At 43.7% G+C, this 25,275-nt stretch overlaps 1 protein-coding gene across 2 annotated transcripts in view; it reads left to right on the top strand.

Annotated features, from left to right (window-relative positions):
- LOC147683316 (ubiquitin carboxyl-terminal hydrolase 50-like) overlaps positions 1–25,275 on the top strand; it is a 429,720-nt gene that overhangs the window by 320,635 nt on the left and 83,810 nt on the right. For both annotated transcript variants that reach the window (XM_086943767.1, XM_086943768.1), the window contains exon 10: positions 16,221–16,249. In XM_086943767.1, coding sequence (XP_086799893.1) covers positions 16,221–16,249 — 29 coding nt within the window. The remainder of the gene's footprint in view (positions 1–16,220; positions 16,250–25,275) is intronic.

The following is a 25,275-nucleotide window of genomic DNA, read 5'->3' as shown; positions in this document are numbered from 1 at the left end:
ACTCCACATTACCATGCAACATTTGTCGACAAAGTCTTTCACAGAATAATATTTAGTACCAAAAGGAAATTCCTAGAGATTACTTTGTGCACAGCTAAACAGCATTTTTAACCAGTGAAGAACAAAATACATGTCTTTCAAGGCCTACATTTTCAGAAAGAAAACCACTCCAGGAAGATTTTGAGGCCTTCATGGAAAAACCATGAATTGGAAATTGACAATTTTTCTAGGAAATAAAACACACCTCCTTATACAGAAGTACAAAGAAAAATACATTAAAAAAAGCATTATAGCAAATGATTAATTATTCTAATTAAACTCATAAGCATAATCTGATTAGACTCCTTAATACTTATTATGTCTCTCTCATGTTACAAAGAAGGAAATAAGCATTTTTCACATAACTTTTTTCATAAATGTTTTTGCCATTATTATTTTGTAATTCTACATAAAAGCTTTTAAAATGCATCATTTTACTTCAAAGCTCTTTCTCTCATACATTTTTTAGGGCTCAGATGTATCAAGGGTTTTTCAATTCTCAAACAGGCCAATTCGCAGAATCGGCCTGTTTGCGAACAGGAAAAAGCCTTTTGGGATGTATCATCCCAAAAGGCCATCGCAAAATAAGGAATTGCAAAATTTGCAATTACCTATTTTGAGAATGCTTTTTAGGAATCACAAATTGTGATACCTTAAATGCTCTTCTGGAAGCACCCAAAATGTGCTATTTGGCCTTAAGAAATCGCAAATTGCCACCAATGTCAAGTTGGTGGTAATCTGTGATTTCCTAGAAAAATGCACTTGTTTGCATTTTTCAAAGTGCCATGGGGTGCACATACATGCCCTTATGGCATGTATGTGCGCCACATGTGCACACATGTATATTTCAGGGGTGCAACAGGGTGTCCTTTTGGCACACTGGCACCCTTGAAATTGCATTCAAAATTTACGAGTACCTATGGGGTACTCGCAAATTGCAAACGTCTTCCCATTCATTCCTATGGGCAATTTGTGATTCGCAATTAAGTGATATGTAGGAATCGCAATTATTATTTCGAAACCTACATCCATTGCATTTTGCAAATCCCTAATAGCAAATCGGTAAAATGTGCTATTGAGGACTGACAAACTGTAATGATGATACATCTGCCCCTTAGTCACATACAAGAATACTTTCCGCATGTCTAGTGCTACTTTCATTACTACACGTGTTGTGCTTTGTCTTGCATATTTTTCACATAAACTTGTAAAGAGTCACCCATATTAATAATTTTCACACTATTAGTAATTTATTTTGTTAATAACACTGATTTGATCATGCAGGATTTAACTTGCAAAAATCATGCTTCATCATTTGTGAAGGAAATCAGCCGTTAAAAATTTATCAAGGTCAGCGGATTTTTCAGTGGTCCATTGTGACATTTTGGTTCTCATGGCTTTCCCAAACATTAAGGTGGCATGGCTTTAACCCATGGTAGAATATAGAGTTCACCTGTATGCATGAAGTGTAAACTGAAGAACTGATTTGATTTCAAGCGTTTCCTATGCAGTTCTCTGAATGGTCTTCTTGAGAGTTCTCATAAATCTTCAGACAACACCATTCGCCTGTGGCCAGAGAGTTGTCCTTTTCTGATTTTTGACATTTAGATGAGTGAGGAAATGTTTTTATTCTCTACTATTGAAAGGCGAGCTATTGTCATATTTCAAAATTGCAAGAACACCCCAAGTTGCAAAAATACCATCTAATCGCTCAGTAACTCTGTCATGAGTACTGTTATGTTCCATATAGTTGCCCCAATGTAGGCTCAGGGAGTCACCTAACCTTTCACCTATATTCTCCCGCACCATTACACAACATAATGGTTCTTGGGACAGACCTTTTACCCAGTTACGCTACTGCTTACTGGACGTAGGGTTTTCCCTAAAAACTAGCCTCATCCATTATGCATGAGGATTCTTGGAAACTCAGCAGGACTACCATCTCCGGCTTAATAACTATGTACAAGTGCCTTTCCTTCCATCATCCTAGTCTGTCATGACACCTCAAGGTATATCCCCTGAGGGTACCACTTTGAGTATATATACACCATATCTTGCTGAGGTAGGGAGAGGAGAAAAAGGACTTCCATGCCGACACACTGATGCGAGACGCTGAGGTTCCTGCACGCAGACACTCCAGCTTGCAGTGGTCTAACATCCCTTGCCGGGTGTCCATTTCGAGACCAAGACGGGGTCCCACATTCTCCGACTTCAGGTAATAGGGTTGACTTTATCCTAGAGGGATTCTTGGCTTCACACCCACATACATGCTAGGAACACTTAGGTACATCTAGTTAGGGTTGCATCGTTACTGGCCATACCATGAAAGGATAACAGCATAGTTACATCCTGTGGGGGAGAAGTGGGTGACAAGGCTTGTAATTTATTTGGATCTGAAATCATTCCCCCCATCAGAAAAAATATGACTGAAGAACTTGAGCTTTGTTTTCTGAAAATCACACTTTTCTACATTAAAAGTGAGACCTGCATCAGCTAATAGACAACACACTTGTCTAAGAGCTTTATCATGTTCTCTCGTGTGGCCCCAAAAACTAATATGTCATCACTGTAATTAAAGCATTTATGACTGGCTGTATTATGCAGCTGAGAGCACTCCAAAACGAAGTGTTTTATATCTAAACAACCCAACTTGAGTTGAAAAGGTAGTAATGTACCTGCAATTTTCTTCCAGTTCGAGTTGGTGATACCCTTTGTTCAAATAAAGGCGAGAAAAGACTTTAGCTCCATTTAGTTGCATAATCATGTCAGCAGTGTTCTGACCTGGATGTTGTTCTCTTTCAATCGCCTTGTTCACCTGCTGCACATCAACGTAGATGCGCACAGGTCCCACATTCTTCTTCTTCGGCACTACCACTATGGGGGACACTTATGGCCTTGGACCAGTGTATCGCTCAATGATGTCATGTCTCACTGGGGCCTAAATTTGTTTCTTCACAGCCTTTTTTAAATGTAACGCAATTTAATGATGTCTTTGAGCAACAGGACGGAAGTCCTCGTTTATGTGAAGTTGCACTATTATTGTCTTAAGTGTTTTGATTTCATGAAACAAGGCTGGAAACTGTTTGCGACTGACTATACGAGGTATCAGACGCCACGCCATTCCGGCCAGCAACGCGGGTTTAAACACAGCACTCGGATACGGTCAAAGTTTCCATCCTGTTACAGAGCATTCAGTTTCGGGGCTGTACACCTGATGTGCGCAACGCCTGTATATTGGTATCCGGATTTAGTCTGAAATCAGTTATCGAAGATGTTTTTATCATAATTTGTCTAACCACGGTAAACGCTGACACGACTTTTCAGCACAAGGATTGACACCATTGTTTATTAGCCGCACCTCAGATAAAGAGGTCCTGCGTATAGATCCTGATCGGACCAATTATCATTATTCTTTCCTTGAGAATCTGAAGGTACGATATATGCAACAAGATGGTAGTGTCCTGATGAAGACACATTCAACGTGTCGAAACGTGTAGACGGAAACCATCTCCCCTTTGTATCAGTGGGAACATTATACATATAAATAACGTATATCTGTTGTATATCCATTGAAAAAAAATGTTTATTGTATTTTTTTAATTATTATGTCAATGAACATTTTCATGATACTTTTTATCAAATTTATTAAATTGAACTATTTGTGCTACTTCAGTGCCCTGTTATTTATTATTATTCTGTCATTTGAACTTTGCCAGTACATGTGTGTTGCCTGGGTGCGTTTATTTACCATAAATTGGAAACTGATTCAACACATGGTAGGCATAACTGTTGTAGTTTACAGAAGTTAGCCCCATGTCAGCAGCAGTGCTGAAACTGAGTAAACATGCATGCGATGCAGTGCCTTGCAGTACATGTATTGGTACATGTACTTTTGCCTTTTTATGGTTCAAAGTTGCCATAAATGAACCTTTACTTTGCAGGGGCGTCAAAACAGCGCATGAGTACACTTTGGTTTTCAACAGGGCTAAACCGGGCACTGGAGACAGTTCATTGTACCTTTCAACTGGCATAATGTTTATCAATGCACCACTGTCTATGATAAAGAGTGTGGAGCACCCTTTCACCTTTAGTGTAATTCTGGGACAGTGTTCAAATTAATTTCACACTTACTCTTGTCGATCTAATTTTGACTGCACTCTTCCTTGCAAGAAGCTAATCCTACTTGCACACATCGTTCAGTGGTAGACATTGACATCACACACACTTCTCTTCTTCACTGTCATTAAAAATGACAGACTTTTAAACAAGGAATTTTACGACAGTTTACATTTTCATCTTGCCTCAACCTGTCTTTGTTGCTTGGCCTTGTGGGCATGGTTGGAACATCTCTGGAACCTGCTGGCATCTATTTTGTTTTCATGACATGACACACTTAATCCTGCCTCCATTTTGTTTTCTCAACGTGACTCAGTTGATCTTTCCCTCACTTTGCAAACCATTGCAAAATGATTCTCTATCCCACAGCCTTTGCATATCTGTCCAATGGCAGGACATTTACCTTTGATAGAGCGCGCAGGACCGCTAACTCAATTTTATCATACTCCCCTGGGCCCATAAAACATTCGCACTTTGACCTAGTAGTCTTGCATTTCTATTTACTTACAGTCTATCAGTACTTTGAGTCCTTTTAGGACTTATATCCATAAACCATGACTTACCAATCCTTGTCACCTTTGCTATAAGTCCTAGGGATTGAAAAGGTGTTAGAATAAATAGGCAGTATTTAATTTTTTTTTACCTTTCCTGAAATAACTGCAGACTCGGGGAAAGTTTTAAATGCTTTATCTATGAAAGTTTAGGCGAGTCTTCATCCAAATTACAGCGACCATAAATTTCATAAGTAAAAATATGATTAACAAGATATAAAGTTTGCAAGAAATCACAGTAACACCTTTAGACATAGGTACCTGGGAAGGGTGAGAAAGGGAAATAGCACAAGGACATACCCCAAGGATTATATTTATCTAGAATGGTGCAAGGACCAATCCTGGTCACGGGCTGGGGCAAAAGACAAGGCTCCTGACTAATCAGGTGCCCACAGGACAAGCCAGGTGCAGTTCAGGACAGGTGACCTCCGCTAAGTGCAACGCCAGCGTAACACCCCTCTCTCTCATTAAGCCAATTCAAAGTACCCCGACTGGGTAATCGATAATTTCCCCAAACACCTAAAATTTTCTGCCAGAGGGATCCGCAAGCACCTCTGCTCTCGATCTCCTATAGCATGCGTTGGGTCAGTGACAGGTCAGCTATTCGGACAAGTCGAACAATTTCTCTAACTAAACCTACCTTATTTATACCATTTTCAGGGCAATGTACCACCCCTAAATGTTGCAAATCTATGTGTTCCCCTTCAGTGATTGGTCAGAAAGACGAGGAGAGGTCATCACACCATACTAAGATGAGATCATTGTTCATTAGGCTGCATTGAGTAAGTTCCCGCCCAAAATTTATTTTCTCACCATTTTATTCCACCCAGCAATATTGGCATACAAATGATATACATTGTATTTGTTTTAGTCTTCTTGCTTCCTCTTTAGAGGTCAGTTGAGCAGGTTCCCAGGAGCATCGTGGGTTAGAAGGGTGTTGGCAGTCATTCATTGACAAGGACTGCATGAATTTCAGGCATTCTTTGCGCAGGCGCAGCTTTTCAATATGGAGTTTTGTCTCATTAAAGGCCCAAAAACGAGCTAGTAACAAAGTCAAAGAAAGACACATTTGAATACAAAAATAAATAAATGCACTATATAACACGTATCTCTACTCTAACCCCATTACTTTATTTTACCTTTTGCATTATTAGTTAAGCAGAACGAACAAGCTTAGTACAAGCAGCAGCATAAGCATTAGCATGTGAGATTTGCAGCAGCCATTTCTGGCACTAGTACGCAGAAGCAAGAAGTTCCCACCAAAATCAGAGGTACGTCACACCATGTAGATGTGGCGGACGCATGCACATTACATTTCCCGCGTTTACGGCGGCCATTTTTAGGACACTCGGGTTACTGTTAGTAAAAGCACATTGACAAGCTTCCCCAGCTTGCTAAATATGTTGTGTAATGCAAATATTAATGGACAAAACATGTTGATTAATATGTTATATTGTATTGTGAGGGGGTTGAATACAAGCAAGTTTCTGTACATGTGAAGTCTTGCTCTATCACCTTCATGTGGAAAGGAAAATCCACATCAAAAACACAACTTCTTTTTCTTTGGAGACAGTACTTTATGGCCTTCTACCATGTGTTTTGACTTGCTTTTCACACTCAGTGCTGATTTGTTTTGGGTTGCTTGTCTATCAATCAATCAATCATACAAATTTGTAAAGCGCGCTACTCACCTGCTAGGGTCTCAAGGCGCTGGGAGGGGGGGGGGGGAGTCGCTACTGCTCGAACAGCCAGGTCTTGAGTTGTTTCCTGAAGGAGAGGTGGTCCTGGGTCAGCCGTAGGTAGGTTGGGAGGGAGTTCCATGTCTTGCCCGCCAGGTAGGAGAAGGATCTTCCCCCGGCGGTGGCTTTACGAGTTCGTGGGACAGAGGCGAGGGGGTGGGTGTGTAGAATGTGAGGCGGCTGTTGAGGTATTTGAGACCCATGTCGTGGAGAGCCTTGTGTGTGTGGGTGAGGAGTCTGAACATGATCCTCTTGTAGACGGGGAGCCAGTGGAGGTCTTTCAGATGGGCAGAGATGTGGCTGTGGCGGGGGATGTCCAGGATGAGTCGTGGCGAAGCGTTCTGTATGCGCAGGAGTCTTTTCTGGAGTTTGGCTGTGGTTCCAGCGTAGAGGGTGTTCCCGTAGTCCAGACGGCTGGTGACGAGGGCCTGGGTGACCGTCTTCCTGGTTTCGGTGGGGATCCACCGGAAGATCTTTCGGAGCATGCGCAGGGTGTTGAAACAGGATGACGAGACGGCGTTGACTTGCTTGGTCATTGTGAGGGAGGAGCCTGTCATCTCTTCCGTTCTAACAGACATGTGTAGTCGCTCCAGGTTGAGTGACTCTTTAAGTATTTGTCGTCTGAAGTAATCGGAGAGACAACCATCTGAGACGCATTGCCTCTTCATCCCTAAATTTGCAATGTGTTATAAGCAATTCAAGTCCTTCTATAAAGACATCTATCATTTCAGCAGGTTTCTACCTTTCCTGACTGAAAATGTACCGTTCACAGTCAACATTTTGCATTGGATGTAGCTTGGTGTTTAATACCTCTTTGATTAGACTATATGTCACTTCACCACCATGTGGTATTTTATTTATCACTTTTAATCCTTCACCAGCTACATTCTTCAGAAATCGCATGCTCAATTTGTCATTTACGTCTTGCAATGCATCAATGAAATCAACAAAAGTTTCAAACCAGCCAGTCCATCTGTTGCCAATATTTAGCTTTTTGATGGTATCAAAGGTAATAGGTGTTTTTAAAAATGCAGTGGTTTCATAACCTGTTATATCCCTTACTGGCGAGAGTATCTGCTGTTCACTTGGACCTGCACTATTCAACTGTAAGTCCTTGTGGCATGCTGGCTTCAGGGTCATTTTGGCCAATTTGAACTTGTATGGCTTCCTTTCTCTCTGCCATTGGAGCCTTTCAACTTCTTAACAACTTTAGAGTCATGCGGAACGCACTCTGCACCTTCTGTGGTGTCCCCTTCAGGGATCAGCAGCTATGTATTACCAATCCCTGGGCTTCTATGTGGGTTGCAGCGCCTGGTGCTGAGGTAGGATGGCTTTCTTTACTCCAGCTCTGGTAAGCCTAATTGAATTCTCTGTATTTATCTGCTTTTACTCACAGCATTCTCATGCACCTGGCTATCGCTGCTTATTGCACTTTCTGTGCCTGGTTTCTACTTCCTTTAGCTTTCCTTGAGGTTAGAAATGTTTTCACTTATAGTGCTTCTTTGCACTCAGCTATCACTGCCTTCAGTCCTTCACTGACCTGGCTATCGCCGGCTTTGGGGGTTGTCGTACTGCATGAATGACGGGTCTGTGTTTGACTGTGGCGCAGTATCTCTTGTCTCACCTTTATCTGCAAATTTCTAGCCACTGACAAAGAAACCTTTGGTGAGGTTTTCAGTTTTTTTCAAAGGCCTTTCAGTGGTTGGAGTGGCGTTTTTACTCCACATACACCAACCTTTGATTTTCACTTCGACTGAGGCACATGTGGCACGCATGAGCAATTTGCTGGATCATGGCAAACTGTCCTGGAGAGCACTCTCGCTTCTTCAGGTCGTGGGGTTTACGGAAACCCTACTTGTTGTCAGTTGTAGCATCCTCCCCAGTCCGGGTACATATAATGGATCACACTACAGATTGAGCTTGATATTATGCGTCTTTATTCCTCAGCGTGCACCCTTAAACTGAACATTCTACTGCATGAATTCTATCACTCACATCCAGGCACTAATGTCACTGTTCTACGGAGTCAGTCCGTTCTCAAAAGGGTCCTGTCAACTCTAACTCACAAGACACCACAGAAGCCACAAAGAAAGCAGTACAGGGCACAAAAATTGCCTTCCTGGAGGATAGAAGAGTAAATGCATGTATGATTAATTTTGAAATCAGATCACAAGAGCTGCAAGGACCATAGATTATAGGGGGTGTAGTTTTAGGGAAGATGAGAGTCCAGATACATTGCTTGAGAGCATTTATATTCATAGATGCTAGAGACCAAATCCGAGTATAATTCTATGTTGAAGAAAATGCACAACCTTGACCTAGCTGGTATAAAAGCTACAGATGAAGTAATTGAGTTTAGCTCATTTTTGCCTTAGAGAATCAAGCAAAGGTATCCATTTGAACTTTACCCTAGAGGTATTCTCAACCCACTAAGGTATTGCTTGTTATTCCACACAGATGTGATCTTTAGGTTAAAACAACCCAATGATATCACCTTAGATTTTTTCTTAATGCATAATTTTATTGATTTTAACTTTGACATACAAAGTAGCACCACAGGGGGATTTCTTTAGTCAAGCATCCCTTCCACCTCAGGACTTTGTAAGTGTTTTACCAAACCTAGACTACCACCATTGCAGCCAGGTAGAGGAACGTAACGGAAGGGTTTCCATAAAGCTGATGTAGGGACGTTTCTTTCATTGCTAAGTTCACCAATGCAAAGGCAGGGTCTCCTGTGGCACAGAACTGTCATTCTATGATGACCATCATGTAGGAAGCTGAATAGTAAGAGCCAGTGTCTGGTGCAGCAATGCAACCGGCCTACATCAACTTGTAGCTATTAGATTGCGCAATTCTTTGAGATTGGTGGTTCCACTGGAAGTCCCGCAGGAGCAAGACTATTTTCATGACAAAGGAAATTGGCGAGGGGAAGTATTAATTTTGCAGGAGGTATAACAGGTGTGGCAGGATGACCATCTTAATGAAGGAAGAGTGGCTCAGAATAGACAGGTGGCGGTGTGGATCACAAACTCCCAGGTCAGCTGTTATAACTGGGGCTGATTTTTTCAGTCCAATGTCCTCTGTGGGTAACCTGTAATATAAATGGGCCGGTATTTAAGCCATCCACTAAAATCTGTAAACTAGTGGCTCATTCTAGAGCGGATGGGACACACCGAAGACTTGGATTTGTTAATATTGGGCCCCAAGATTCTACCAAAAATTTGAAGTATCTTAAGGACCCAAGGCACAGATTCTTCTGGATCATGCAGAAATATTAGGATGTCATCTTAATATAACTATATCCTATTAAAGATGTCTGGCGCCCCTTTCAGGCCCCTGACAAACACATCTATTTTAAGCCAACTCGATCCCGATGGTAAATAGTGAGCATACCAGGAAAGAATCAGCTAGATAGACCCCGCTCACACTAGTGCTGTTAGGTCGTTCTATAAAAGCCAGACTTTGCTGATAAGTCTAGGGCCAAAATTGAGCTTAGTCGGAAGATAGAACAAATAATCCCTGTGTATGGAAGCAAAGGCTTATGAAAATCAGCCAGGAGAAGAGCATGCGTCCCAGCCAAGACCCGCGGCTGCCGCCATGAATAAAGGGCGGTGGAGCAGGTGGGAGAGGTCGCACGGGGGGGCTTATACATTTTTTTCTAAAAAAGAGCAGTGTGAGCATTGGTCTGAGCAGGCAGGAAAGATGCCTGGCTCAGACTAGGGAGGCTGTGGGGTTTCTCCAGCCAGGCTGCTCAATGCAGCTGGGATGGAGAAAACCTAAGTGTGCATGTGTGTTTTGGTCGGCCTGAGACGGCCAGCCAAAACACATTTATGCACTTGGAGTGGAGTGCACTAGCACTCCTCCTACTCCCTCCTATACCTAGGCCCTACCTCTCCCAACACCACTGGCTTAGAGCCAGCAAATGTAAAATAAAACAATGTAAGGTCAAAATGTTATTTGATATTTGCTGGCTCTCAACCAGGGAGTGAGGCGACTCTCCTCTGCCATTGTGCATGAGCCGCCACTGGTCAAGACTAGTGCATTATGACCATAACGGATATTGTGTCTGTTAGCGCAGTAAGGCATGAAGGCCGACTGGTCTGAGTAAACCAAGTAGCAAATATTCCGGTCGATTGGCTAGCACCTTGGCCAAGGTTTTAACTTTAACGTTTAGAAGTCATATAGTGTGAGATGAGGAGCAGTCAGGTAGGTTTACGGGTTTTATTATGGCCACAATTTCTGTGGAACAGTGGGCCAGAGGGAGCGGCTCCATTTCCTGAGTTGCTGTAGATACCACAGAATGCGGGTTGAGGAGTTCGGACTGATTTGTTTGAAAGAATTCAGGCGTGAGCCCGCTGGGGACCAGGGTCTTACCAAACACACGTTCTCAGCCATTCCGCCACGGGTGTGGATGTGTGTGCGTGTGTGTATATTTAGATATCAGTTCACAATACATTTGAGGCCCAGTAAAACAATTGTTCTGTAGTATAGACTGCAGTACAATTTCTTTGCACAGCTCTGTCTGACAAAGCAAAGTAGTATCTAATTGCTGCCTTGAGAAGATCGCTGTCACAAATAAAAAGCAACTGTGAAACAATTGTTTAAAGGGGTATACTCCCAGAGGAAAACAGGTTACTACGCGTTCCAAAACATGATGACAATTTCCAGAAATAATTAATTTACTGATTGAAGCACTTAGTTGTGAGTACAATTTGTAAAGTTGTATTTAAAAGTTTGGCAGTTTATTAAAGTATGCAGTATGTTTTTTTTTTAAATCCTGTAAAAAGTATTATTTTTCATGGGCTGGTGCAATAGATCGGATAGGGTGGAGGGTACTTAGGTTCTGGTTTGCAGAGCAATTCATACATAGTGTGAAATGTTATCAACATAATTTTTATTTGCACCCCTCCCACCCCTTAAACAAAAGTGCCCTATCCTAACTTGTAGGGCCAGATGACGGGGAAACTGCGTTGTTTTTATTCATCTAAAATTGTTCTTCATTTTGTGCTTTAACATTTGTACTGTTTGTCCTTAAATTGTACGGAAATCCCTTGTATACAAATCCCCAGATCACAACACAAAAGAATTCCGACACAACACCAAAACTTACCCTCTGAAATCCTTCAACAACTGCAGGTCACAAAACGTGATCTACGTCATCCGGTGCCCGTGTGATCTGGTTTACATTGGCCAGACGACTCAAATGATCAAACAAAAGATTATACAACATAAGAGTCGAATCCATTGCAAAACCTTGACTGCACCTCTTGTCGCACACTATGTTGAAAAAAACCATACATAACTCGAAATGTCCTGGCAAGTGATTGAGCAGCCAACTCTACCATTAAGAGGTGGGAATCTCCAAAGCCTCTTGAACCATAGAGAGTGCAAGTGGATAACTATGTGCAATTCTGTGAACCAAGGATTGAATACACTCGACAAGTGGAATAGTACCATATAACTAAAACACTATGGACCTTCACTGCTCTCTACCTTGTCTCTCAAATATTCCCCCTTTGACTGGCACAAACATAACAATCTCTTCTTGTGCCTTTTTTACCACTGACTGCCTTATTAACCGCCAAGTTAACAATAGACATTGCCTTCAGGCCTTTTGAAACTGTCCATTATCTCACCCTGCGGGTATATATGTTCTGACTTTGGCCCTCCACCCCTACCCCTTTTAGGCACGGGTCCCCTACTATTTGTTGTGCCCGATCACTATCCTGTTACCTGTAATTAATACTGTTCCGATTAGTGTCCAACACATGTGACACACTGCACAATGACCCCCATTTCTAGCCTAGTTAGGCTCTTATGTACCATGTAAACCGCTTTCCCTCAAGTGTATTTATTCATCTGAATTGTTCTTCATTTCGTGCCTTAACATTTGTAACCTTTGCGCGCATTTGTATGAAAATCCCTTGTTTACAAATGCTCGTATGCACGACAATTTATGTCTCCTGGTGGAATTGGCTACCTGTATGTGCCTGATCACTATCCTGTTAACTGTATTGAATACTTTTCCGATAAGTGTCCAACACATGTGACACACTGCAAAATGACCCACATTTCTAGCCCAGTTAGGCTCTTCTGTACCATGGAAACTGTTTTTCCTCAATTGCTTTTATTCATCTAAAATTATTATTCATTTTGTGCTTTAACATTTGTACTCTTTGTCCTTAAATTGTACGGAAATCCCTTGTATACAAATGCTCGTATGCACGACAATTTATGCCTCCAGGTGGAATTGATACCAATCACTGTGCATTTTTCATGCACTATGTGCGTCTCAGTATGATCACAGCCACCTTTAGACAGATTCCATTCCTTCTCTTTCAACCGGCCTAAATGGCCCGCCGTGACCCCGCCCCCTCCATGACGCCGTTCCCCTGTCATCTGGCCCCGCCCCACCTGGAACTATCACATTCAGTATCTCGTATTTCCCTCTCACTGCAGCGCTTCCCGCAGATCCAGATCTTCCCAGCAGATCCCTGGTCGCCCTCCGACCGCCGGACTTTGACGTCTCTCAGTCGACCTTCTTCACGGTAAGCCCGCCTACCCCCCTGGAGCCCTCCCAGGCACATCCGATCCCCTTCATCCCCCTCAGGCCAGCCCGTGACCCGCCCTTCTTCTCTCCCTATCTCTAGGTGTCCCCACCGGGAGAAGACAGTGGATCCCCCTACCCTGCCATTTTAATCACCGAACCGACCGGAACGGGGCTCCGTTCCCGTGTCTTCCCACGTAATTGCCCCCTAGCGCCCCTTCCTCTGGCAGCGACCCCACCCTGCCCCCGGCCAAGCACTGATCTCCGCCCTGTCTTCCTTTTCTCGTGCAGGACCAGCCGAGCGCACATAATCACTTCGACAAGCCACCGGACCGACTTCTCCAGATCTTTTCCGGCCTCTGCCACGCCTCGTCCGTGACGGGGCACAATCCTCGCACCAATTCCGACCCTCACACATAAGTGTCCCACTGCTCTTCCTTTCCCAGCGATCCATCCTCCCTCCAAACCCACCACTAATCTCCTCCCTGCCGTCATTGTTATTGTAGGACACCCATCTCCGGACCTTTTTACTGGACCCACTTTTACATATCCCCACGACCATTGTTGAATCCGTGGCCTTAAACGGGGCTCCGTTTTTGCGCCTGTATCCTCCTGTAAGTGACTTATTCCACTGCTTTCCATTACTCTGCATTAGTCCGTTCCCTGTACATTTTTAGTTCTTATAATCTCCCCTTCCTCCTCCAATTCAGTCACATTCCTTTGGATCCTGCAACTAGATACTCCTTACTACATGACGACACAATCTACTTCCCTCACCATAACTGGGATCCATTTCTGGTCCAGCACCTACCCTGTGAGTAATTTCCCCCTTGTCATTCCCCCCCAAATAACCCCCCCACCACCCTTCTCCTCCTTCCTTCACTCTTTCCTGCCTTCCTCTCTTCCTCCTTCCACCGCCCACCCACCTTACCCCTCCTGTCCTACCCCTTCTTTACCCCATCCTTCCCCCCTACCCTGCTGCCCCTATGCCCACCCTTATCTGTAATTGTTCTGACCCACCGTTCCCCGGCCCCCCCGTCCACCAACCCTTTCTCCCCCCCCAAGCCCCGCCCCCTTTTTTCCGGCCCCGCCCCGGCCCACCTGCCCTTTCCTTCCTTCCATCGCTGACGCACCGCCTACCATGCTCCCCTTCAGATCCCTTATCTTCCCCTTCATTTCCTTACAGCACTCCTGTTAATTGGCAACCCGGTCCTGATGAAGATCCTAAATCAAGAGGATCGAAACGCCGTCGACCCGCATTACAGCGCAACTCAATGCGCATTACCTTCTTCGGTTCCCAAACTAACAGCAATTGCTCATTCACCAAGGAGGAACCAACAATTTTGTATATAGTGTTTTCATTTTTGTCTTTCTGCGCCTATCGCTGTTTTCACCCATATGTCACTCGCGCCGTCACCGTTTGTCTCACTATCACGTAGTGCACAAAGGCCCTTTGGGTTGCCACCGCATTATATGCCTCAAGTGCTGTTGTCCTTTAATATATGATGCTATATGCACTTTCAAAAACTGAAAATTCTGAGTCTCTCTTCCTTTATGTCCAGATATTTTGTAATGTCTTGGACATGCCGATATATCTGTTGCTCAAGTGAATCCAATTGAGATATTGTTGTTCTATCCTAACTTGTGGCGGTGTGATTCACACCTAATCATGCCACGGTTAAGAGATCACCTTTACGCAGTAACTGTAAAGCATGTTAAAAGAAAGTAACCTGTTGTGTTCCACAGTTTGCCATTAACCAGAGATCCAGTCTCGAATATGAATGTGACGTGCATCTTTTGGGTGCTAAATTAAAGTACACAATGTTACTGGTGAACTGTTGTTAAGAGAGGTAACAAAAAGAGTAATAGTCTAGATTTTAGTGATGACTTGCTGGAAGAATATTAGGGAATTTGTAGCTACACATGTGTTAGCCCTCATTACGTGAGCCCCAGAGGAAGGTGTGGTATTTATTGAGCCTAATAAAGTCTCATTCTGCAGTGGTAGAAATGTATTAGGTGCAATAAATACAAACTATTGCACATTTCCTCCCAAAGAAGTGCGGCATACAGCATAACACATTAAATATCACACTGAAATGCCCTGTGACCATTTAAGCATGAGGCCAATGAGTGTCAAAATAGATTATTATCAATTATGCAATATTTATTCTGCATTTTGGGTTTTGGATAGAAAGATTGCACTTAGTGTTGTGCCACCCTAAAAGGATGCACGAAATCTGAAAATTGTGGATCACAATTAAAACTGATTACCACCAAAGTCATCAGGAACTAAAATATGAATGATAGGTTCTGCAAATTTGGAAGGTTACACCATATGAAATTTTGTTTTCTCATTGTTCTCCAACACTGTTTTCCACTAACAATGATCTTTCTTGTAGAAAGCAGAGAGCTTAGTATTGGTTAATTCGCAAACTCTAAAGTAATAAAAATGTTGGTTATGTCAGGAAACCATATAAAAAAAGCTTTCAGGGCAGTCTATTGTTTTCTTTTGTATAAGGTTTTTTTCTTGCAAAATTGTTGTCTCCGGTAAAATACCATATTGTTGTACATACTGTCCAAAGGAAGCCGCTACCCTGAATACCAGAATTTGAATCTGGTTAATCAGTGAGTGGATGTCACCGTAATGACATGAAAAGCATAACTATTTTTCTCTGTGGTGATATCACATGGGAGAGTGGACTCAGTGGAAGACTGAAAAAGGTGGTGGAAGAGCAGACCCACATCCACCACTTCCACCAGGTCCCAAATACTGAAGGCGACAGTGGAGCAAACCCATGGCAGCCAAGGGGTTACTCTCCTCTCCAGCTCTCTAGCCTGGTTAAGTCTAACAGCGTGGCACCTGCATTCTGCTCTGTCACTGGAGGCAGAGGGCACAAGACCCATACCTAATGTGCCAGAGGAGGCAATGTAGAGTGGCTGAATACTAGGTTGTGGAATATTTGGGCAGCAGCTGAGAGGAGCGTCCCGAACAGTGTGGGGGAGGCTGCCATGACACCAGGGACTGCATTATAGAAAGTTCCCTAGGGGAGCAACAGCCATGCACCCCAGTTGTTTGTACCCCCAGGGCACTTTGCTATTACTGAAGGGGCAGCAGGAGCTATCATGGGAGCAGTTTGTATGGAATTTTCAAGTTTTATACTTGTGTCAGATATTGATGCATAACTTTTATTCACATGGAAATGACTGTATTTTTATTTGTTTTTTTAGGAATTGCCTCCACGACAAACAAAGAGCAGGTAATGTTAATGCATGTCATCTCATATGTGGCTAAAAGAGGGACATAAGTGTGTGTGTCAAGAAGAGAGGATGTGACTGTAGCAGGTAATAGGAATTGATGGAAGGGGCAGAGGAGGTCCATGAAAGACAATGTGCAACTTGAGCTTTGGAGAAAATAGTATAGTTACGCAATGGGAAAGAGGTCACAATCTTGTTGTGAGCTGTAACTGATTTCCCATAAGGTCTAACCAATCTACCCTACAGAGTTAACTGGTTTCTTTAAGAAAAGAAGTTAAGCCACATGCTAAGGAAAATGGGTACAATTTAAAAAAATATATGGCTAATAATACCAAAAATAACCAGAGAAATAATTCCGGTTTAAAACAGACATAAATCACTCAAAGGTCTTAAAGTACAGTCTTAGACAGCTTATTTGCAACTGTTGTGTCGGTTAGTGGGAAGCAAAAAACAAAGTTGGTTCAAAGTTGTCATCTCTGTAGTTCAAAGTGTTTTTTTAGTTTGATGGCCATGGCTTGGCCTGAGCTTGTCAAAAAGCAGTACCTCTCTTTGGTCCCAGGCTCTTCTCAGGCCCCACAGCACTCTGTCTTCTCAAGTTAAGTTCCTCTGACCCAGGCTAAATACCATGAGCTATTATAAATTCAGAAATGCCATCCATAGCTTCTTGTAGTTCTTAGCTAGTTGTTAGTGCATGCAGGTTCTTCGGAGAAGAGGGGTCTAAAATGTCATTGTGAGCCCTGTGGCAGGAAGCTTAGCTCTCCTAGTTTATGGTGTAGGAGATAAGTAATGGAGGCACAATTAATTTTTTTATATGTATAATTTATGTCCTCATACAACCACAGATGTACCTCAGACCCTTTTGTTTCGTTACCACCAGTATCTTTTACCCATAATACACCCAGACCTCTGGAGTCATTTATCAAATCTGAGTTGTAAACAACTCTCTTAATACAGTCAGGCAACTTTGTGTTCTACATAAATACAAGACATTCTTCTTTTTATATCCTCCTCAGCTCCAAGCAGCTTCTGTCCTTGAAGTGGACCAAGCAACAATGTTAAAAGTATATCTCTACTTTCCCATTGGAAGGGATTTCTAAGTTAGTCGCAATAGAGCTCTGGTTTCCCACTCCCTTGTGTGTAGGGGCAGCCATATTAAATGCCTAATTTAGAGGTAGGCGGACAGAGTAGAGGTCATCGAGGTGAAGCAGGACTTCATGTCTGCTATCCCACCTTTAATCCACCCACCGAACTTAGAGTTTACCGCCGTCCCTGCAGTGAATTCTGTGGGTTTCTATGACCTGATGCCATGGCAGTTCCTACAAAGGCATATAACAGTTTGGTGGTGTATCCACCATTGATTATGGATGCTTACGTAAAACTTGTTAAAGTTTTTTTTCTTCTGAAAACAAACTCCCAGAGCGAGAATTTGTTGGGAAAAATAAATAAAACAGGGCCCCAAACACCATGGGTGTTTTCTCCCAGGTTTTAGGGGTACTCCCCCCCACCCCCCTCCTTTTTTTAAATTGTAAACCACAGAGATATCATTGGCGGTGACATACAGTTGTGGGAAAAAAAAGCAATCTGATTATCCACTCTAAATAGAGAGGATGGTCAGATAGCTCACCTCCGATGACCCATACTCCCTTGTGCTGTTGCGAAAGGTTTAGGCGACAGAGTAAATTTCACTCTGTTGACTTAACCCTAGAGGTCCTTCCGACTCAAAATACAGCAGGCCGAATTAGAGTTTTGCAGAATGGGTACTCTCACACAATTGAAACAGAGTACCCTGTCCTCCAAACTCTAAATCAGCCCTAAGTCCCAGTTCTATGGTAGTTGTTTGTGCCTGATAAACCTCTGACCTGGCAGCCCATCCTCCAAGCGAGGCATGATGGACATGGCCAGGTAAAAAACAGAATGCCCCCAGAGGCAGGGAGAACACTCCCTGAAATTTCGGCCATTTTGTTTTAGTTTAAAGAAAACAAACTCCTGCTTTTCTCAAAACAAAAAATAAAAATTACACCGATGACAGTTTAAGCATAGCACCCACTCTTCAAAACCTAACTGCACAGTGATCCACCCAGGCAGACCCCCCCTCCCGTCTAGTCCACAAACCACACCATTAGGCCAACGGGGGATACATTTGAAATATTCTACCTCTATCAGCCTTCCAGAAGCCTTTGGTCAACAAGCTTCACCCCACTTTCCACCAAATTTAAACTTGCCCTTGTGATAGTCTTCCCACCTTATTTAAGACTAGTGGTAAAAAATTCTCAAGTTTTGTGATGACCTACAAATGCACCATTTCCCTCATGCCAGAAGTCAAGTAACACTCAAGGATGGGAACACAGACAGAGCCACGTGTGTTTCGACTAAGCAAGCCGTATCACACGTTTGCTTAGCCATGCATATGCCTTAGCCAAGCATATGTGTGGTTAAGGCAGTGCACGGTCTAGGTGCCGCCTTCAGCTCGGCGGAAGCAGGAAGATGTCAGGAAGAGAGGACATGGAGAGCTAAGTGGGGCTGCGCTGGGGCCGGGTCTGGTGGGGGTAGTTCGTATGGGTTTGGGGGGTTGTTTTCAGGGCAGGGGTGTTCGGGTCGTTTTCAAGGTTGGGGGTCGTTTTCAGGACTGAGGAGAGGGGTCAGGGGTCTTTTTCAGGACTGGGGAGGGAGGGCCAGGGATCAGGGTCATTTCCAGGACTGGGGGAGGGTCGAGGAAGTTTTCAGGGTTGTGGGAGGGTCGGGGTAGTTTTCAGGGCTGAGGGAGGGTTGGGGTATTTTTTTCTAACTGAGGGTTAGGATATAAGGCTTAAGGTTAGTGAAAGGTGATGGGGTAGTTTTAGGGACAGCGCGGGGTTGGATGGGGTCGGAGGACAGGTTTTTAGGCCTCAGGGTAGGGGAATTGGAATGGGTATTCTGGGTAGTGCTTAGGGGAGGGCTGGGTCATTTTTTAGTGCTCGGGCATGAAGGTCGGGTTAGCTTTTTAAAATAGGCGTTAGGGTTTTAGGTCTAAAGGCAGTGGGAGGGGTTAGGGTACTTTTAGGGACAGTGCAGGGGTATAAGGGGATTGGGGTGATGTATATTAAGGGTTAGGGACAGCATGGGGTGGGTGGGTGAGGATCGGGTATTTTTGGACCTCAGGGCCAGATATCGGGCCGAATTCGGGTCAATGGAAGGCAACTTGCAGGTGACAGCCTGGAGCATACCTTTTGAGAATGTTTGACTAGATGTCAACCGCCCCCTGCCACCGGGACCCATTTTGTGAGGTCTTCTGTTACTTCACATTCGAACTGCTTTCGGAAATCCTGAAGGCTTGATCGGATAAACTGTGAGTTTGTTTGACACATCCCCCACAGGTTAGGGTGCGCCTTAGCATTCGCATACCGTCGTGTTAAATCGGTCCTGATGAAAGCTTCGCCAATAGCACCCTGAAACAGAAACATGTTGACCAATCTTTGCACACTATTATAAATTGGATGTGTCTGGTCAATTTAGTCAGATAGAATACATCCAACTCGCTTTTTCTTTACTGGCGCCAGTTTTTCCAACATTAACATTTTTGGGGAATAAACCGAGGCATCTTTTAAAACACAATTTTTTCACAATTGCGCTCACACCACACAAAAAACCTGCTCCGCTGTAACCAGGCGTTGTAGCACACCAGAGAGGCACTCGCCCTCTCTGGTGGGGACCCAATGATGAAGTATGTCACCACTAGGTTGGTGAGTGAGAGTTCTTTTAAACAAGAGTGATCTCTCTCTCTCTCTCTCTCTCTCTCTCTCTCTCTCTCTCTCTCTCTCTCTCTCTCTCTCTCTTTGTATTTGTAGATCATCTAATGCTATATTTTTCAGGTGTCTCTGTTTAACATCCTGTTTTTGAGATATTAGAGTTCTGAAATACCATTAATTTTCAGCTTTCAACTCCTCAACTTTTTCACCTCTTGAGTTAGATAATACTAGGTATTTTTTGGTTCGATGTTCAATGTAACCTTACCGTTTCTGAAGGTATAATGGTTACTTTTCTCAGTGGTTGGTTTTATTTGTCGTTTACCAAGAATCTAAGATATTTGTTTTGTCTGTCGGATAATAAATGCTTTTTGATTCATTCCATTTTAGACACTTTAGGTTAAAAGTATTCAGTGCTATTTGTATTGCCCATTCAAGGTGTGTTTCCTAAGGTAAATGGTCACCTTCTATTCTCATTATTATCTCCTACTCTTTTGTTTTGCATGGGCAGGTTAACTAGTTAATTAGTGATAAGTAATTACCACGAGGAGTCAATACCATTGAATAGCAATTGCTATGGCTAGTAAAAAAGAAAATTCAGGCATGCATCAAATAAGCAAATATGACTGGATTTAAAAAAACAACTTCTAGACATTAAGGCAGGTCTTCCAAGAAAATATTTTACTTAAAAAACTAAAGATAAGGTCCCTGTCTAGGACAAAGAGTCCCATCCTTACTTGAGCTTAAAACCAACCCCAAGTACAACTGTGTTGAAATGTGGTTAGCAGTTTGGGGCAGGTATCATGGCCAACATAATAAGCTCACTCTATTTATTTATTTATAAAGTTTTATATAGCGCGAGCAAGATCCCAAAGTATATCACAGCGCTTCAATACGTTGGAAGAGAGGACAAAAATGAAATATACGCAGCAATTGTGGAAATACAATAAACAGTAAACAGTGGTACACGTATAGAGCAGAATATTATGCAGAAGAGACGATCTGTGACTGTTAGGAGTACCATGGAGATACAAACCAAGAACAAACGCATTATGAGTGCCTCCACCCCTTATGGTAAGAATTTGCTCATTAGGAATCTTTTGGCTTCTAGTTTGAAAGCCGTCGTCCAGGAGAGTCTGCATACATCCGGAGGAAGAGAGTTCCATATTTTTGGGGCAGCACCAGAGAAGGCTCGGTGACAAGTACTCTTTTTGCTAAGGATGATCGGTTTCAGGAGGAGAGTAGATGCGCTTTTTGATGCCCTCTCCCCACAAGATAGTTCAAGTTTTTGCGCCAGATATGTAGGAGTATTGTAGTGAAGGGCTTTGTGCACCAGGATTGCAATCTTTAGCTGGACTCAAGCTTCGAAGGGTAGCCAGTGGAGAGATTTAAGGACTGGGGATATGTGCTCATTTCGCTTGGAGCCGGTAGTCAGTCTTGCTGCGGAGTTCAGAGAGGCCAAAAGTGGAGCCGAGGCGTATTTGGGAAGGCCACAGAGAGATGCTCTGCCATAGTCTAACCTTGGTAAGACAAGCTCTTGTACCACCTGCTTGAAATCATTTTGTGGCAGGAAGGGTTTTATATGTCTGAGTGTCCCCATCAAGTGGTTCGCTCCCTTACAAACATTGCTGGTATGAGTCTTCATACTCAGGTGCTTGTCCACTGTGACTCCGAGCGATTTGGCTGAGTCTATGATGATCGGAGTGCAGTTGAGAACAGTGAGGTGAGACAACACAGTTCAGAGAGAATCTCTGTTCGATCGCTGGGGTAGCTATGGCTCACATAGCATGCACTTCTCAGCAGCTTGCCTGCTAAGTTCAAGCAGTAGCAGAACATTTAAAATACAGAACACAACACAGTAAAATTCCCAAATCAATTTAGAAAACTAGAGAAAAAATATTTAGCAAAAACATACCAAAATCTTCAAAATAGGTAAAGTTTTAAAATGTTAGTGTAAAAAGCAGCAAGAAAAAATTAAAGCACCAATCAAAAGTCACTGTTCGCATATGACTGGGACCTAGATGTAATTTCAGGCCAATCGCAATGGAGTGGAGGTCGGATACACTAAGTTGGTTGTATCATCCAAAGGTTTTACCTTCTGACATAGTCTTTTTAACTGAAGTCAAAATCTTCTAGTGGGCCACGGTCCAAGGCTACGACCAGCAAGGGCCCATCAAAGTTGGATAGATCATCGTTTAGCTCCCCCAACCAAGTTTGCTTTTGACACCAAAAGCTCGGAGCATTCCATGTCCCATCCAGCGAGCTCGCTCCACAGGTCGGATAGATTCAACACTTTTCTCCGATACAAAGTTTTACTTTTGGACTTAGTCACTTTTTTTAAATTTAGAATTCTCCAGCAGGGCAAGGCTAGAAGTTGTAGCTAGGCAGCGCTCCCCATGGATGCATACCTTTATTGGGAGGTTCCTCTGAACGAGTTTTCAGTGTGGTAACTTCTGCCTACTTTGGGTGCAGCATGCCTGGGCACACTTCAGTACCTTATACCTGGGACTGGTGTCTTAGTGGACTGATGTGTCCACTGTAGGGGCTTGAGTTCGACCTCATGGTCACAGGTTCAAATCCTGGGGGGTCCATTAAGCCTTTCATCCTTCTGAGGTCAATAAAATGAGTACCATTAAATTGGGAAACAATAAACATCTAGGTTTGGATTCTTCAGTGCAGTAGGGTTGAACAATGTTTTCAAAATATTATAATCCAATTTACTGGTGTGCTACTCCATCCAAGCACTTTGTCTGTGAGTGCTAATCGAAAATGTCAACTGTGTGCCCCACACAGTAAACAATAAACATCTGTCATTCAACGCCAAGATACCGTTCTGTGTGAAACGTGCGCATTTCAAGTACACATGTTATGCTATGTATCCCGGTCCTCCAAAGGTTTGAAAAATAACTAGTTCCCAACTTTTTTAGAGTTTTTGCAAAGTTCAGTGCGAGGTGGTAGAGGTGTCCGATATAATTTGTGCACTAACTAATGCTAACTCTTTTCACGCAGTTCCCTTTCCCTACCTTCTTTTGCAGTACTTCCTTTTTGTATTACTGTCAAATTACCCAGCAGCCCCTGTTTCAAGATGGAAAAATTTCAGCTGCCATCATGTAGGCCTATCTTCCGCTCCTAAGCCACTCCCACATTAGGTTGTATGACGGAACAATGAGTTTCTCAACCCTTCATACCTAAACAATGCTGTCTGTATAATGACCGCATCTTAACCACGCATTGTTTTACCACTCATGCCCTTAACACAAATGTTCGTGGTAAAGGCATGCATGGTAAAGAGGTATGCATGGCTAAGGTTACCACTCCTCTCCCCACCGCCCTAAGGTCACAACCCCCTGCCCTGAAGTGCAAATATCCCTACCCCCTCGCAAACCCCACACTGTGTCCTCCCCTAGCCCTAATGCCTAAAACCCTGTCCTAAATATAGTCCTGCCCTCCCCTTAGCCCAAATAATTTACCCAACCTCCCCCATATCCGTAAAAACGTCCAGGCCCTCCCCTAATCCTTAAAAACTACCCCCCTCACTGAGCCCTACAAACAACCCCTTAAAAATACCCAAAACCCCCTGAAAACTACAACGAACCCCTCAACCTCTGAAAACTACCATGAACCTCCCCACCTCTGAAAGCTACCCTGAACCCCCCACCCCTGAAAACTACCCCGAACCCCCACCACCCCTGAAAACTACCCCAAACCCCTTCCACCCCTGAACACTACCCCAAACCCCCACCACTCCTGAACACTACCCCGAACCCCCACCACCCCTGAAAACTACCCTGAACCCCCACCAACCACGAAAATGACCGCAAACCACCACCCCGCTTAAAACTACCCTGAACCCCTACCATCCCTTAAAACTACCCCAAACCCCTACCACCCCATAAAATTATCCCGAGCCCCCACCACCCCTGAAAACTACCATAAACCACCCCCTGAGTCAGCCCCAACCCCACTTACCTGTCCGTGTCCGCTTCCCTGCCCTCCTGTTGCCCTGCCCATTCAGAACACTAGAGCGCATTTGCCTTAACAAAGCATGTGCGTGGTTAAGGCAAATTCGTTGTTCAGGCAAGCGTGGTTACAATTGCGGGCTTCCAGAACTCGTGGCTCTGGCATCGTAATTCCAGATGTTTCTCCCATATTTAGATGAGCTCTCCTCCCACATGACAGGTGAAACAAATGTTCCTCCTACTGTGACTAAAGCCTGTCTGTTTAAGAGTAAGGTCTTGGGGAATGATTAGGAGATGGCCTCCTTGGCATCTTCAATTCAAGAGGCAGTGCTAAGGCTTCCCTTTGTTCTGCCAACTTTTCCTGTTCACTCCCCTCTGATAGCTTATCTCTGATAACTGGTCAGCAGTTAACACCCACCCCTTTCCTGGGCTGAGAGTCAGGCCATTATAGTCTGAGGGAGGTTTGTTCACTTCCGCAGTCAAGTATGTGTATTCCTGGTTTGGAGTGGCACAACTAGTTTTATGACATTTCTGGTTTCAGGCAGCTTAAAACATTTTTATAAAGTCACTTTTTTGCTAATGTTATCAATATCTGCATACTTCTGCCAAAAGATTTGTCACAATGAGATGGAACCTCACCTTGCCCCTGACCTTTGATGCTTGGGAACAAACCCTCATCAAATGTGCGGGCCAAGGTTACGACCCATCACCGAGAGGAAGCGAGGTGCCTGCGCAGCCATCCTGCAGCTCACGTCTAGGAGGACTTGCTGTCCTGATTGACTAACTGACTGACCTTCCGGCCTCCACCAACTCCTCACCTTCTGGTACTAGCCCCAATTCACCCCTCTCTGCGGCTGTTGCGACTTTCTCCCAATAGGAAGGAGTAGGAGACTACAAAGAGCCCCCCCAAACCGCCACCCTTGACAATCTTTTTTCCATCCTTAGTCTACCTCAAGGCAACAGAAGACTCCTGTGGCAAATCTCATTCCCCCGAATGGTTAGGACCCACCCTCCCAACCACTCTGCCCCCCCAGTCCCTCCCCTTATTCTGTCCCTTATGGTTGACCCGCCGTTCCAACCTGTTTGGCAGATTCAACATGTTGGGCCCCTTATCCCCCATACCACTGTGCCTATTGGCGCCTTCCATTTCTTTGCACCCACCTAACCCCTGAAGACTTTTACTTTACCTTGCCCGTTGGTCATTAGTGTGTTGTTGCTTCCAAATATCACTTCTGTCCCAGCTTCTGTGAATTTCATGATTGATGGTTGGGATGCAATGTGGTCTGTATTGATTTCTTTTTGGGTTAAAAAAATGCAATACAAATTGTTTTAACAAATGTTATCAAA

This window comes from Lissotriton vulgaris, chromosome 11, assembly GCF_964263255.1.
Source record: "Lissotriton vulgaris chromosome 11, aLisVul1.2, whole genome shotgun sequence".
Classification (NCBI taxonomy): Eukaryota; Metazoa; Chordata; class Amphibia; order Caudata; family Salamandridae; genus Lissotriton; species Lissotriton vulgaris.
Note: the sequence above shows the minus strand (reverse complement) of the source record. Positions and strands in the feature narration are given on the sequence as shown.